This window comes from Aristolochia californica, unplaced genomic scaffold, assembly GCF_029961685.1.
Source record: "Aristolochia californica isolate CCGP_79_NKW_82.1479 unplaced genomic scaffold, dmAriCali1.0.hap1 SCAF_14, whole genome shotgun sequence".
NCBI classification, from domain to species: Eukaryota; Viridiplantae; Streptophyta; class Magnoliopsida; order Piperales; family Aristolochiaceae; genus Aristolochia; species Aristolochia californica.
This window is the reverse complement of record NW_027181815.1, coordinates 23,358,520-23,374,943: the sequence shown is the minus strand read 5'-3', so window position 1 is coordinate 23,374,943 and position 16,424 is coordinate 23,358,520. Positions and strand designations below refer to the sequence as shown.

The window sequence follows — 16,424 nt, the reverse complement described above, 5'->3', positions numbered from 1 at the left end:
TTGGAAGGCAGACCTTGCTGGAGTTGGGAATGCATCAGCCCTCCATCCTGGTATCAGACCCAAGGGCTGGTACATTAGTCCTTGCCTTGGAGGACTTCTTCTGGAGTGAAAAAACACACAAATCCGAATCCCATTCTAATTCCTCTTTTATCATGCATTAGTTTCATAGTGGTGATGGTTCCACATTGGCTGAAATGCTCTCGAATCAGAAATACTGGAGAAATGTGCATATAACACATACACCTTTCGAGCTATGTAGATGACAACAAGAGGTAAGAAAACCTTATGTTTTTGCATTTGCTCATTCCGCCTTTCCTTAAACTGATGGCATAAAATCTGTTCATGCCCAGCTTTCATCTAGGCTCATTCAACAAACAAAATGTTCAGATCCTATGAAACATAAATCAGCATAGAAGTCAATATCCTACCTTCGATCAGTGCTACAAGAAGGGAGAAACCAACAGATCACCAAGTTTTACACCTTTCATCCTCTCCAATGCTTTGTTTTGCATCATCAGCGTTTTCAAAGTTCACAGACCCAAATCCTCATGAATTTTCGTTGCACTCCTTTGAAATAACCAAGTTTTCATTTTTCCCAAATTCTCAAAACTTGGTTATTTCAAAAGAGTGCAACGAAAATTTACGAGGATTTGGGTTTGTGAACTTTGAAAACTTTGATGATGCAAAACAAGCATTGGAGATGAATGGTGTAAAACTTGGTAAGTTGTTGCTTTTCTCCCTTCTTGTAGCATAGATTGAAGGTAGGATATCGACTTCTATGTTGATTTCTGTTTCACAGGGTCTGAACTTTTTGTATGTTGCATGGGCCCAGAAGAAAGCTGAGCATGAACAGATTTTACGCCATCAGTTTGAGGAAAGGCGGGATGAGCAAATGCAAAAATATAAGGTTTTCTTTTACCTCTTCTTGTCATCCACATGGTTCGTAAGGTGTATGTGTTATATGCTCAATTCTCCAGTATTTCTGATTTGAGAGCATTTCAGCCAATGTGGAACCATCACCACTATGAAACTAATGCATGATAAAAGAGCAATTAGAATGGGATCTGGATTTGTGTTTTTCCACCCCAAAAGAAGCCAACAAGGCTGTGACCACCTACATGGATATTAAAACACTTTGTTGTGTTGTTTAAATCACAATAGAAAGACGTGTTCCATGAATTGTTTTTACTATTACAATGGTAAAGTGCTCCTCTATTGCAATCCTCAATCCCATCTGAGCCTTTGCATTTTCTCATTTAGGATATTTGTTTCATGCAAAGCCTTCATATGTGGAGGAAGGAGAACAGGAGAACCAAACTGCAAATGCAGTAGGCACAACATAAGGCAGCTATGGCAGGAGCCACCACTGCTGTTATACCCTCTGAATATCCTCCACTGTATTATACTCCTCATCCCCCCTGGGGTTGTTTCACAACTTCCTCCAAGGCAAGGTCTAATGTACCGGCCCTTGGGTGTGAGACCAGGATGGAGGGCTAATGCATTCCCAACTCCAGCAAGGCCTGTCTTCCAACTTTGCACAAAGGGAAAGTTAACATTCTGTTGAAAAAACGAAAATTGATTTTTTCTTGAACATGGTTTTTGGGCGGAGATTACTACTAGGAGAATATCGAGAAGGAAAAATCTTTGCCGTTTGCATGATTCCTCTTTTGCTTATACTCATTAACCCTGAACACCCCCCAAATTTGCCAACCATCATGACCACTCAAAAACAGAAAAGCCAGGTAACAGTAAATATTTCATCACTAGCAAAGTACTCAACTGAGAGGCGACTAAACACATTTGAGCCTGGAACTACACATATTTTAGGGTCCAACATAACGTATACGTATGGTCTTCCAGGACACAAGCTAAACGATTTTGCATCAAGTAATTAGAGCTCTTGGCAGAGGAGGTTGCACAGAAACCGGTCACTTGTCTATGTTTTCCCACTCTTCTTCAGCCCAGAACCTCCAAATGCCCCCTTCTGAGCCGCTTTAGCCTTCATCTCCTTCAGCAGCTGCGCATTCATGGCCAAGTTAGTTCTCTGTTTTTGTATATATAGGAAGTGATAGCTTTCATGACCAAATCAAAACTTACTTTTTCTTCTTCCTTCCTCTTTTGAATGTTTTCCCGGTCAAGCTGCAAAAGGCAAAAATGTTAGACAAACCAAGGATCAGAATTGCATCAGGCCATGTAAGCATCAAAACAAGTAAGGCCTACGGGAAGGAGAAACTCAGAGTGAAGGAACGAAGAAACCTTATATAAAGTTCAGGTTCAATACTTGAAACAAAACTTGAAAACCTTAAAAGAGGACTCATTCCAGAGCCTTTCTAAAATCCTGAAATCCTATATCCGATGTCATATCACAGAAGACACAATAGAGGACACAACTTTAGGCTGTGTTTAGAACACAGTGAAGAGAAAAGAAAAGAAAGAGAAGAGAAGAGAAAAAAAAAAAACATCATTTCTCTTCTTTGGATACACAAGGAAAATGGGAAAGAAAAGAAAAATTAATAATTTTTAAAAATTTTATTGATTAAAGTTATATACAAGCTTAACAACTAAAATATCTGTAAGTATTATTATTATCAATAAATTTTTATTTTCTCTCTAATAATTTTTATTATTTATAAATTTTTCTTCCTTCTCTTTTCTCTCTAAATTCCATGTTTTTTTTTAGAGAAGGTCCATTAACTAAGAAAAAAAGTAAGTTTCTCCCATATTTTCTTTTTTCTTCAAGAATCTGTGCTGCCAAACACTGGAAAAAGGACTTTCTCTCCTCTTTTCTTTTCATTTCTTTTCTTTTCTGTGATTTCTAAACATACCCTTTATTGACTTAAAAAAAGAAAAAGATTAAACAAAAAAATCCAGGTTCTCATAAAAAAATTGCATTAGTTGATGAAGAACTAGAAACAGCATAAAAGTAAGCTGCTAAAACTTGAAAAACAAACTACAGACTAAACAAAAATAAAATAAAATAAAACAAAACCACCAAATCAGTAAGAAGCATTCTCACAGAGAGTACATATATGTTTCAGATCAGGAGTTGGACAATGTGTAGTGTTAGACAACAGCTAACAAACTCGTGTAATTCAAAGGGTTAAGCAGACACAAGATTTCGACTGATTTGTACTCAGCAAACATATCCATGCAGTCCACAAAAAATGAGTAGCATATATACTAAATTCCAGGTCAAGATTTACATAGAACTCATCCATCCAAACCACGGAACCCATGAAATTTTCTTCCATTGGATGCTTATGACAAGGTAAAAGAGGACGAAAAAGATGCCACAAACAAGGGGGTTTGATCATCAAAATAAACAAAAAATATACCAAACCCTAGATATTAATTGAAGAATAACACACTGAACAAACCCGGCCATCTAAAGTAGTTCGAAATCCAGGGTAGTTAAAAGAAACAGGGACAACATTAGACATAAGGAACGTCAGTTCAAGCCTCAGCTGTACAAACATATAAAGATTATGTACAGCTACCACCTAGAAAATTTCAAAGTTAAAGACCCCGAAAAGAAATAACGGGACTCTATTCTATTGAGAGTCTGAGACAGCTGAAGAAAACAAAACGTATCCGTATAGTCAATAAAAGTAGATCGCATAGCACAGAAAACTCACGGAGCCTCATTTGATAAGACAGAGAGAAAGAAGTACTACGAGAGCATAAGCACAACATGTTCTTACAAAGGCATAATCCTAAGGCTCAACAAGCAAGAAACCCTTGTTCCAATCCTGGAAATTGGAGATACAAACCCTATCTGGGTTTACCAGACAAAACAGTATCCGCATATCACAAAAGACTCAAAAAGAGATCTGTAAGCTATAATTGTTAGCAATAAACATACAAAGAAAGCGCAGCAGAAATAGTGCTAATAGCTAGAAGAATAAAAAGGTAAGTTGAAGAATAAGAAACCTCATCATATTCTTTCTTCTCTTGTTTGGGCTGCTTCAGAGGCTTCGCCTTTCCACCTAGAAAATAGAAATAGAGAGAGACAAATCATGAGAAAAGAAATCAGATGCTAATATCCCTGTTCTTGAAGAGGGAAAGAAGATTTTCACCTTGTCTCGAAGACATGCTTGGCAAAGCGAAGACGTCGAACCACAGGGCACAAGAGCTTCCAACCCACACCAGACGCTCGCAACTTCTGCGGCTACGGTCAAACCCAGCTTTATTTATATTGGCGTGGGAGAACCGACCAAGAAGAGGTTTCGAGAGTGCTCGCGTGGTGTTTACTCTTCCAACCGTGACAAAGTTATAGTAATAAATCATATCTAACCGTTTATTTGAAATAGTTTGTAATTATTATTTAATTCTTATTTTATAATATTTAAATAATAACTAAAATAGTTTGAAAAAATATATAATTTAAATAATGCAATATTATTTTATATTTATTTTTATAATTATTGATTTTTTAGGACTCCATGAATTTAACTCATGGAGAAAAAGGGAGAGAGACCCATTAGGAGAAAACCAGAGGAAGAATAAATTATGGACTTAATGTCCTAATCCTCCCTCTGAAGCTCTATTTATAGATTAATGAAACTATTTTATTAAAATAATACCCCTGAACTTAGGGTTTAGGGTTTAGGGTTTTCACCTTGGAACTTTAATCTAATTACATTAATATCATCTCTATGAGATGATCATTTATTTACTATCCTGCCATCATTGTATGTGGGCCTATGAGCCTTCTTCTTGATCTGTGGGCCTTGAGCCCGTCTTCTATATCTCTTGGATGCATAGGTCATCCTTGGTATTATGGGTTTGACCCCATCTTCTATTACACTTGGATATTTGGGTCTTCCTTGGTCATGTGGGTTTGGGCCTTATATTCCAACACTACCCTAAAGCTGAGGGTGACAGAACAACATGAACTCTAAGCTTACTGCAAATGATGTATAAAATCTTTTTTTTTTGTATAAAATGACATATTTTCCAATATGCCTTCATCTTCCAATACTCACCCCCATGTTGATACTCTCGTTCATGAGGTCTAACTGGCATAATATCAGTGAGAGTATATCACTCCTAGCTGCTAAGACATTGCTCTATACTCCAATCTTAACTCATGCTGGATATAAGACACACTCCATTTTCTGTAGGTAGTGTGTCTATTGGCATTGCTCTGAAGTGTCCACCTCCACCACCGTGTCCCTCCACAGGACAACGAATCTCAAGTGGTAGAGTAATATATGACATTAATGGGAGGAAGTAACATAAATGTAATAATAAGTTCCTCCGTCATGGTGTCCCAACCTTTGACATTTGATATTTTTTATGGGGTATTAAGTTCCTCCATCATGAAATCCCAACTATTGACATTTTTTATATTTTTTATGGGGTTTTAAGTTCTTTCGTCATGGAATTCCAACCGTTGACATATTTGATATTTTTTACGGAGTATTAAGTTCCTCCGTCATGGAATCCCAACTGTTGATATTTTTTATATTTTTGATGGGGACAAATAAATAATGGTAGGAGGCCCCCTCTCCTTTAATAATAATATCTTATCAAAAGAGATACAATAGCAACAGTTGGAATGGGCTTGGGCCAATATAACACGAACCAAAATAATCCTTGTAAAATGACCCATGAAATAATCTAATGCAAATATCAGTACCAACTAATATGTTGACCAAAGAATAATTTGTCAATTCTTTAAAATAATAATCCATCTAGAGAGAAAATTATCGAGTCGTGCTGAGTCAAATAGTAGACCAATATATCCGAGTTACTGCATAAATATGTATAAACTTTGACATGTATACCGAGGCAGAAAATAAGACAAGCTAAAAGGGCAGCCTTGGGTTGCTGGGTTGACCCGTACCGGTCCGAGTTGGGCTGGAATCGGCGCTAAACCGGCGCAATGAAATTTTCCTAACTTAGGAAATCTAAATAAAGCAACAGTTCATTCTTCCTCTCCGATGTCGAAGAACTCTCGGCGAGAACAGAGCTCGGAAGCAACTTTCGAGACATCAAGAGGACTTTCCGAAAAAGCTTCACTCCAGAAGAGACCTTCCAGAAATATCATATAGAAAATCATATAGAAACCTTCCAAGCCAAAGCTGCTGATTCAGATCTCTTCGGAACAAGAAAAAAATATGCTAGCAGCAACAGAACAACAAATATGGAAACCAGAGGAGTTTTCGAAATCTATTGTTAAATCCGGCTACAATATCATCTTCTTTCCTACGGCGCCAAACAGAGCGGTCGTCTTCCTGCTTGCGACATTGGCTCCCGAACAACACGGGACAACAGAAAAAAGAACTTGGCAGAACTGTGCGGCTTGGTTTCCAATGGCAGAAAAACGATCCAGCAGAAGAGATATCTTCTGGAGTAATATCCTAAAGAAGTAGCAGGACTTTCCGATAACATCCCGTCAGCGGAAGGAAACGATAAACAGAGACGGCCGGATAGCAAGGTGGTCTTCTTTGGCAAGAAGAGTAACGACACTATTGCTCATGGTAGAGCACGGACCAGCAATACAACTTTGCCAAAGCGAGTGATGCCGATCGGAAGCATGATGGCAACAAGAAGGAAACACAGTTCGAGCCGGTGGCTCTGCCTTTTCGCGTCGGTCGCAAGCAGCGCAAACAGAGATGATGTTAAGCCGAGTCAACTCGGCTCAACTCAGATACGGGAGAAAAAAGATAGTGTGCAATAAGAAAAAAACTAACAAAATCAAACTGAATTCCATCGACTATAAAAAAAACATAGATACGGGAAAAGAAAAAAAACGTGTTTCAGCAATTCTGAAACTATACTACGAGTCCTCAAAGGTGAAAACTAGAGGAAGAAGAAGTTCTATTTATAGATTAATGAAACCACTATATTATAATAATACTCCTGAACTTAGGGTTTAAGATTTAGGGTTTTAACTTTAGAATTTTAATCTAATTACCTCAATGTTATATCTATAAGATTACCATTTATTTACCATCCTTTCATCATTGTGTGTGGGCCTATGGGCCTTCTCCTTGATTTGTGGGTCTTGAACCCATCTCCTACATCTCTTGGATGCATGAATCTTCCTTAGTCTTATGGGCTTGGGCCCATCTTCTAATATAGTTGGATATGTGGGTCTTCCTTGGTCGTGTGGGTTGTGACCCTATCTTCTAACACTCTCCCTCAAAGCTAGTGGTGAGAGAACAACTTGAACTCCTAGCATGCTGCAAATGATGTATAAAATCTTTTTTTATATAAAATGGCTCATTTTCCGATATGCCTTCATCTTCCTACATTCCCCCTCATGTTGGTACTCTCGTTCATGAGACTTAGCTAGTATAATATCAGTGAAAGTAAATCACTCATAGCCGCTAAAACATTGCTCCAAACTCCAGTTTTAACTCATGCTAGATATAAGGCACACTCCGTCTTCTGTAGGTAGTGTGTCTATCGGCATTGCTCTAAAGTGTCCACCTCCACCACTGTGTCCCTCCATAGGACAACGACTCTCAAGTAGTAGAGTAATATATGACAACAATGGGGGGAAGTAACAAAAATGTAATAATAAGTTCCTCCGTCATGGTGTCCCAACCTTTGACATTTGATATTTTTTATGGGGTATTAAGTTCCTCCTTCATGGAATCCCAACCATTGATAATTTTGATATTTTTGACCGGGTATGAAGTTTCTCTGTCGTAGAATCCCAATTGTTGACATATTTGATATTTTTGACGGGGTATTAAGTTCCTCTATCATAGAATCCCAGCTGCAAATATTTTTGATATTTTTGATAGGGTATTAAGTTCCTCCATCATAGAATCCCAACCGCTGATATTTTTTATATTTTTGATAGGGACAAATAAATAATGGTATGAGGCCACCTCTCCTTTAATAATAATGTCTTATCAAAAGAGACACAATAACAACAACTGGAATGGGCTTGGGCCCATATAATACGAACCAAAATAATCCTTGTAAAATAACCCATGAAATAATCTAATGCAAATATTTGTACTAAATAATATGCCGATAAAGGAATAATCTGTCAATTCTTCAAAATAATAATCCAACTAGAGAAAAATTTATCGAGTCGTGCCGAGTCAAATAGTAGACCAATATATCCGAGTCGCTGTAGAAATATGTATAAGCTTTGATCCAGACATGTTTACCGAGGCAGAAAATAAGTTGCCCGAGACAGGTTGACCCGAACCCGAGTTGACTCGGTCATTTGGTGCTGCTCAACAGAAGCAAGAGCATCGAGTTGCTAGGTTGACCCGTACCAGTCCGAGTTGGGCTGGAACAGGCGCTGAACTGGCGGAATGAAATTTTCCTAACTTAGGAAATCTTAGGAAATCTAAATAAAGCAATAGTTCCTTCTTCCTCTCCGATGCTGAAGAACTCTCGGTGGGAACAGAGCTCAGAAGCAACTTTCCAGAAAGCAAGATTCAGGATAGAGAGGACTTTCCGAAGAAACTTCACTCTAGAAGAGACCTTCCAGAAATATCATATAGAAAATCATATAGAAACCTTCCAAGCTAGAGACTGCCGATTTTGATCTCTTCAGAACAAGAAAAAAATATGCTAGTAGCAGCAGCAGAAAAACAGATATGGAAACCAGTGGAGTTTTCGAAATCTGCTGTTAAATCCGGCTACAATATCATCTTCTTTCCTACGGCTCCAAACAGAGCAGACGTCTTCCTCCCTACGACGTTGGCTCCCGAATAACGCGGGACAACAGAAAATAGAACTTGGTAGAACGGTGCGGCTTGGTTTCCAATGGCAAAAAAATGATCCAGCAGAAGAGATATCTTCCGGAGTAATATCCCGGAGAAGCAACAGGACTTTCCTATAACATCCCATCAACGGAAGGAAACGATAAACAGAAACGGCCAGATAGCAAAGTTGTCTTCTTTGGCAAGAAGAGTAATGACACTATTGTTCATGGCAGAGCACGTACCAACAACACAACTTTGCCAAAGCGAGTGATGGCGATCGGAAGCATGATGGCAACAAGAAGGGAAAACAGTTCGTGCCAGCGCAAACAGAGATGCTGTTAAGAGAAAAAAGACTCTGCAATAAGAGAAAAACTAACAAAATCAAACCGAATTCCAGCAACTATAAAAAAACATAGATACGGGAAAAGAAAAAAAAACGGGTTTTAGCAATTCTGAAACTATACTACGAGTCCTGAAAATTAAAGTTCTAATACCATGTTGATTTTTAGGACTCCGTGAGTTTAACTCATGGAGAAAAAAAAGGGAGAGAGACCCTTTAGGAGAAAACTAGAGGAAGAAAAAGTTATAGACTTATGTCCTAACTCTCCCCTTGAAACTGTATTTATATATTAATAAAACTATTGTTATTACAATAATACCCTTAAACTTAAGATTTAGGGTTTTAACCTTAGAACTTTAATTTAATTACATCAATGTCATCCCTATGAGATCTTCCTTTATTTACCATCCTGCCATCATTATGTGTGGGTCTATGGGCGTTGAACCCGTCTTCTATATCTCTTGGATGCACGGGTCTTCCTTAGTCTTATAGGCTTGGGCTTATCTTCTAATACACTTGGATATATGGGCATTCCTTACTCATATGGGCTTGGATCCTATCTTCCAATAATAATAATAATTTGAATTGTGTTTAAATTTAATTAAATATTTTAACTTTAAGTATAACCTAATGTATTTTCATAAATTTATTTTCTCTCGCAGGCCCGGCCCATATCAGGTTCCGAAATCCGAAGACGATGGCTCATGCCTGCCCCTTCATATTGTCGCAAATGTCTTTGCGACAAAGCCTAACTTGCGCCGTTTGCTCTATGCCGTCTTTTTTCCCCGAGGGGTTTCCTTTGGTCAATAACAGTTGACTTCTGTTGTTCAGGAGATTTATTTCTTTTTCTAATTCAGAAAAATCCTCCGATGCCTTCTCCCATTTTCCCAGCCTTAATTGCTGACTGGACGATCTCAACGGCTCAGTTTCCGCATTGGCTGCCGTTCGCTTGCTGCACATTTACGAGTTTATCTTTTTTTTTCTTTTCTTGTTTTTTAATTACATAGGACTTTGGTCTAAATCTGGAGAAAATTGAAATTTCGTTCCGAATCGGAGACTTTTCTTTGACTGATGCATATTTATGTCCGTTAAAGGAAGCCTCACCATCTTTATTGCTTTCCCTTGGTTTAATCTCCTGGAACCTGACATTCGAAGCCACTAGTCCTGGATCAAATTCGTCAGAATCTGAGTTCCGATCGAGAAATTTGGTTCCACACCCGTTTCAGAATAGCCATGGATTTCCGCTCTCTCAATCTCAACGGCACCAATCGATTACTCTTCACAGCGAAAATCTGCCCATTTCGTTACAGACATGCGTCGCCTGACAGAATCTTTTTACCGACTTATTCCAAGTGGGGTGTTCTCGGTGGGGAAGATGGAGGGATTTTGGAAGTCCGGATGTCGAGGTCAACGAGGTCCTTGAATAGATCCTTGGTTGTAAAAGCTAAGGGGAAGAAGAATCATGATAATTCCTCGTCTTCAGGTGATTACAAATGGTACTACTGCTTCAATGTGGAAATTTGATGTTTTTTTCTTTATGGTTCTTTCTGGCGTGTTTCGGTCGACTCTATGGTTTCTCCTGATAGAATTCGGTGCTTTGGTCTTTTGCTTTCTTCTGTTGCTCAATCCGATACAGTGTAGTTACTGTTGACCGTATATGTGTCTTATGATCATGCCCAAACCATGGCAAAGAGAATTGATGAGATTTTTTAGCATGTCCAATGGCGGCGTGCTTCTCTGATCATTGGCCTTTTCTTTATTTGGCGGCCTCCGATCAATTTACAGCCACCCCTACTGTAAATCCACAATTTATTTGAAGCATCTTCCTGTAACAGTTTGTCAATTTTACTGGCTACTAGAGCATTAATATGAAGAAACTGGTTGTTCTTTTCTCACATGGCAGCTCTCTTAAAATAATAAAAAACTGTAGTTGTAAAGCCAACCTCGGCGAGGACCTAATGTCATAGCCAGGTAAACCAGTTCAACTGGGTTGAACAAGGTTAGCCCTGGCTAATCTGTTTCTTTTGTTGATTTTTATCATTGTGAGAAAAACACAATAAGCACAGGTCAATTTTGCAATGTCAAGACTAATGTTGGCACCGCCAGTGTGCCTTTTCCTGTTTTAACTTGGTACAATCATCCAGGTTTACAGATTGTGAAATTTACAACAAGAAACTTTACATTACTACCATTTTAAGATCATAATGCCCTCCCATGAAACTAGGTGATTGATCTGAAAACTGTTAAATTTGAGTACTTAAAACTTCTTCAAAGAGGTTCATGTGTAGCTTACATTTGTTGTTAAAACTCTGTACGTTGATGTATCTTCATTTGAAGATGTAGGTACATTAAACTTTGAAATTGTAAGCAGTCTTCACGTTGTGCTGTTCCTTCTTCTCCTCTTATTCATCTACTCTTCATGCTTGCTAGAGCTGTTCTTTTCTTTGATCTTTGATTTAAGGGGAAAAGAAAATATGATGAACTTCAACATGAAAGATCATTGGGAGCTTGAACAAGAGTTTGCAAAAGAAAGACTAACTTTTTAGGAATAAAAAAGAAATGCTTGAAATTAAAAAAAAAGAAAAATTTCTCATTTGGTTAAGCTCATTAACATAATTGACTGTTTGGCATGGATTTTTTTGTAGGAAGAAATGATCAACCAGATCCTGAGGGAGATGAACTTGAAGGGACCTTTGGTGACGGAAACAGATCTGAGGACCTCAGAACTCCTAAGCACCATCATATTATCTCAGACTGGCGAAGTTTTCGAGCAAATCTTGTGGCTCTTGAGCAGGTAAATTCAAAATACTGTTAAGATTTTTAGGTTTAATATTTAATTTTTTTTAGTCAAGTGCTTTTCATTTCCATATTTTCTTTTCTTCTTTTCTGTGAGTCATTATTCCAGTTGCAGGGCTAGAAAATTTATTTCTATTGGATTGGGGGGGGGGGGGGGGACTATACATAGTTTACTTATTCAAATGAAATTTATTTACTTTCAGAAATGGTAACATATTTATAAATTTAAAACAGAAACCATTCAAACAATGTCAAATATGAGCTATAAGCTAGAAATTTTACTTAAAATGTGCTCATGTTCTTTTGTATCTCTGAAGTCATCTGTGATTAACTTCATATCGAGTTTTTCTGCAATTTCCTCTTCATTATATGTGACCAAATAATCAGCAAGAAATTCATCTTTCATTCTATTGCGAAGCTTGGTCTTCACAAAATTCCTTGTAGAGAAAGCTCTTTTGTGGTTGTTTTAAATACTGGAAGTATCAGTAAAAAACAAATCAATCATTCTATATGAGGATAGATAGGTGCTTTGGACATCTTTATTAATCAGCAAAGTTTTGTTGCATGTAGAAGTAGTTCCTAATCCCTGCTGTCTTTACCATTTACATGTTCCAATTAGACAGACCTAGGGCTTCACATTAACAAAAGATGGATCGAGCTATTATGGAACCCACTGGACGTACTTCTTCTTGATTCCTAATGTACCGATTATATGCATGGTATAAATGCAAATACACTGACATTTGTATGAAAAGATACACCAGCCTTAAGACACTTGTCTGTCTGTTACCCAGGTAGCAGCTTGGTCATGTAGTGCCAGATAACCTGGGGTTAAAATCAACCAGAAATCCTACCAACCCACTTAACTAGCCTTTATCATAACTATTTTAAAATGGAAGTAGAGGGAACTTTTGCACTAGTCAATATTGGAGCCCAGAAGATGACAGAAGATGACTGTTAAGGCAGCTGACCACCAGGGCATAATTTATTTGTAAGAATTAATTCTAACGGAAAACCTTTTGCACTCTTTTTCATACTCTTTTTGCATTTTTTTTGTTACGTTTTTAAATGGTTTGCAGAAGGCACAATAATGTTTACCTGTTCACCCAAAACAATTTTGACATGTGCCTCAGAAATATATAGAAATGTAAGAGTTATTCCTTTCATGTGCCAAAAATATGAGTCAATAGTGACGAAACTTTCTTTTAGATGTTGATGAATTGGTATTATGTAGGAGTCGCAACTTGCCGAGCCGAACTCAAACCATGGTACGTTTGGTTCAAGCTCAGCTTGCACTTGTATCACCAAGTTCGAGCTCGAATTCAAGCCTGGACACCAAATTGAGTTCAGCTCGAAAAAAAATACCTTCAGCTCTGGTTTCATTGATCATGGGAAAGAAATGAGGAATATAGGAGAGGCGATCATCCCCCTATCTCTATACCTGGGGCTACTCCCAGATTTAGGAAATGTGAAGAGGAAGAATTAAGGAAAAGAGGTAAAAAGGGAAGAATAAGATAAGAAAGAAAGAAGGGGTAAAGAGGGAGAGGTATACCATGGCGATCTCTCCTCAATGAAAGTCATAACTTCAAGTGCACAACATTTTCAGTCTGAAAACCCTAAAACTTCTCGCACACTCCCATTGATTTTATGTCCAAATCATCATCGGAGTTGGGCCGCACAGTGCGGTTGTCGTTGTCGGTCTCTGCGGCGTCTTCCTCCAACCCTAGCTTGTCACATCCATCTGTCATTGCCTCTGAGAGAGGACAATGAAGGTTGATGAAACCAGTTGAGATGTTAGATGAAGAAAAAGGAAAAAAAGGAGAGAAGCATTAAGTTAGAGAAAAGAATAAAAAAAGGATGTGAAATGACTGGAGCGGTAATATTCAAATCTGAAACTCTTCAGCACACATAAACCCTCCCGCTGATTATCTGGTCTTATTGAGCTGGGCTTGCAAGCCATGCTCGGTCATCTTCGAGCTCAGCTCATTCCAATTGACGAGCTCACTTCAAAGTTTGAACTCGACTTGAGTTTGGTTAAAAACTGAGCCATGTCAAGTCAATGCAAGCCAAACTCGAACTGTTTGCAAACTGGTTTGGCTTATTACCACCCTGTTAGTATGGACACGTGTTTTGCCTGTGCTTGCATATAAGTTAAAGCTTCCAATTTTGACACTTGGGCCAAAATTACTAAAAAGATTATCCAGACATACCATTTTCTGAAGAGTATCAAAATTTGGCATTTCAAATATTTTTGACCTTCCTGATTACCAAAATCTTTCATCTGCTACACTTTTCCGAGACTTGATCATCATAAAAGAAAGGCTGTATTACAAAGAATAAACACAAAATTATATTATATCAGCAGGGAGCTCTAAGTTTGTTTTGAGGTCTTAACTTTATGATTTGCTTTTCAACACTTTGAAACCAGAAAGTAACAGATGAAGAGTATCAAAATTTGGCATTTCAAATATTTTTGACCTTCCTGTGTACCAAAATCTTTCATCTGCTACACTTTTCCGAGACTTAATCATCATAACAGAAAGGCTGTATTACAAAGAATAAACACAAAATTATATTATATCAGTAGGGAGCTCTAAGTTTGTTTTGAGGTCTTAACTTTATGATTTGCTTTTCAACACTTTGAAACCAGAAAGTAACAGATGAAGTTGAAATCTCTTTCTAGGAGCAGCTGTTGGATGTTGGTGATAGCATTCATGATTCAGTGCCAAGTGAGTCATCTAAACCACTTGGACTGAAATGGGCACATCCAATTCCTGTACCAGAGATGGGATGTGTTCTTGTGGCCACCGAGAAACTTGATGGAGTCCGCACCTTTGAAAGAACTGTTATTCTTCTTCTCAGATCTGGTACCAAAGACGCAAATGAGGGTCCATTTGGAGTAGTCATAAACCGCCCACTCCACAAGAAAATCAAACACGTGAAGCCATCAAATACGCATCTTGCTACTACTTTTTCTGACTGTTCTCTCCATTTTGGGGGCCCCCTTGAGGCCAGCATGTTCTTGCTAGAAACTGGAGAGGAGTCACCCCAAGTTCCAGCATTTGAGCAGGTTATTCCTGGTCTAAGCTTTGGTGCCAGAAACAGTTTACCTGAAGCAGCTAGTTTGGTGAAAAAGGGTGTTCTAAAATCTGAAGACTTCAGATTCTTTGTCGGATATGCGGGTTGGCAGCTTGATCAGCTGCGAGAGGAGATTGAAGCAGATTATTGGTTTGTTGCAGCTTGTAGTGCAGATCTGATTACTAGTGGGTCAGAAGAATCCTCTTCAGGTTTGTGGGAGGAGATTTTGCAGCTTATGGGTGGACCCTATTCAGAATTGAGCAGGAAGCCTAAGCAAGACGGGTGATGAATCTGGTTGTAGAAATTTGCCCTGACCAAAAAAATTAAAATGTACAGAATTCTCTTAAAGCTTCTAGTTAAGCTAACTTAGCTGAATGTTCATATATTTCATCAGTTTCTTGTATGTATAATCTTTCACATTGCACTTCAAACGATGAAAGAAAATAAAAACACAAGGCATTAGAATAAACGGGTAAATCCTTACATCCCCTAAAAATTGATCTTTATCTAATACTTGGATTGGAGGTAATTTTCTACAAGGCTCAAAACATATGGTATATTATTTTCTTTCAAAGCAGCAATGACAAAACCACTTGGGTACTTTCATGTGGAACATTATACTTTTACCTATATCAAGAACACTATACTTTTGCCACCCCATTTTTTTGAGGGGTAAAAACATAGGTATGTTCACGGAAAACACCGTTCTTAGAAAAAAATTGAAAAAAATTCTCAATTCATATACTCTTAAAGCTAAGGCATTATCAATCTATAAGTAGGGGTGGTATCGAGCCGAGCCGAGCCTAAAATTGTTATCGAGCTCGAGCCCAATAATTTTAACTGAGTTTGAGCTGAGTTCGAGCTCCAACATTCATTTAAAATTTTTTAAAAATACATGTCTTGAATTCGAGTTCCAACATACATTTAAAGTTTTTCAAAAAATACATGTCAAATAAATTGTATATAAAATTCTGCATACATTTTACATAAAATTGGGCATATATTTTACATAAAATTAGGCATGACCTCTACATAAAATTGGGCATGACCTCTACTTAAAATTGGGCATAAGGGTGTCATCAAATCCACCTGAGTCCGAACCTTCTTATGTTTGAGCCGAGTTTGATTTAAATATTTAACTCGAGCTCGAGTTGACCCTAACTTCAAGCCTAAAATTGTAATCGAGCCCGAGCCTAATAATCTTAACCGAGTTTGAGCTCGATCTCTAGTTGAGTTCGAGCTTAACCTACATTTAATACTCTAGATAAAATATATGTCAAATAAATTATATATAAAATTATGCATATATTTTAAAAAAAGAATGATGGGGAAGTTTAGGATTGAATCTCGATAATGGATTAGAATGTACCAATATTAATCTTTTTTACCCCAAATGTTGTTTAGCTAATTTTGTAATTTTTGAATTTGGCCTTAAATTTACTATGACCTCCTTAGTGCCCTAAGTTGAAAATTTATATTTTAGGAAAAACTAAAAATGTTTTCCTATGTTATATATTTCCAAAAAGGCC

At 37.7% G+C, this 16,424-nt stretch overlaps 1 protein-coding gene across 2 annotated transcripts; it reads left to right on the top strand.

Annotated features, from left to right (window-relative positions):
* Positions 1 to 10,025: 10,025 nt before the first annotated feature.
* On the top strand, positions 10,026 to 15,373 carry LOC137950567 (uncharacterized). 2 transcript variants are annotated; one of them, XM_068797113.1, is made up of 3 exons: positions 10,026 to 10,504; positions 11,667 to 11,815; positions 14,507 to 15,373. In XM_068797113.1, the coding sequence occupies exons 1-3, from the start codon at positions 10,255 to 10,257 to the stop codon at positions 15,179 to 15,181; spliced, it is 1,074 nt and encodes a 357-aa protein (XP_068653214.1). In that variant the 5' UTR covers positions 10,026 to 10,254; the 3' UTR covers positions 15,182 to 15,373. The 2 variants fall into 2 exon arrangements, with proteins under 2 accessions (XP_068653214.1, XP_068653213.1); XM_068797112.1 differs by having other exon boundaries at positions 14,501 to 15,373.
* Positions 15,374 to 16,424: the final 1,051 nt, after the last annotated feature.

What these genes read in the sequence shown, in the direction of transcription:
- LOC137950567 (XM_068797112.1), top strand. Translation starts at nt 10,255, where the DNA reads ATGGATTTCCGCTCTCTCAATCTCAACGGCACCAATCGATTACTCTTC. An exon ending in TGATAATTCCTCGTCTTCAG is followed by an intron (nt 10,505 to 11,666) that starts GTGATTACAAAT and finishes ATTTTTTTGTAG; the next exon opens with GAAGAAATGATCAACCAGAT. An exon ending in ATCTTGTGGCTCTTGAGCAG is followed by an intron (nt 11,816 to 14,500) that starts GTAAATTCAAAA and finishes ATCTCTTTCTAG; the next exon opens with GAGCAGCTGTTGGATGTTGG.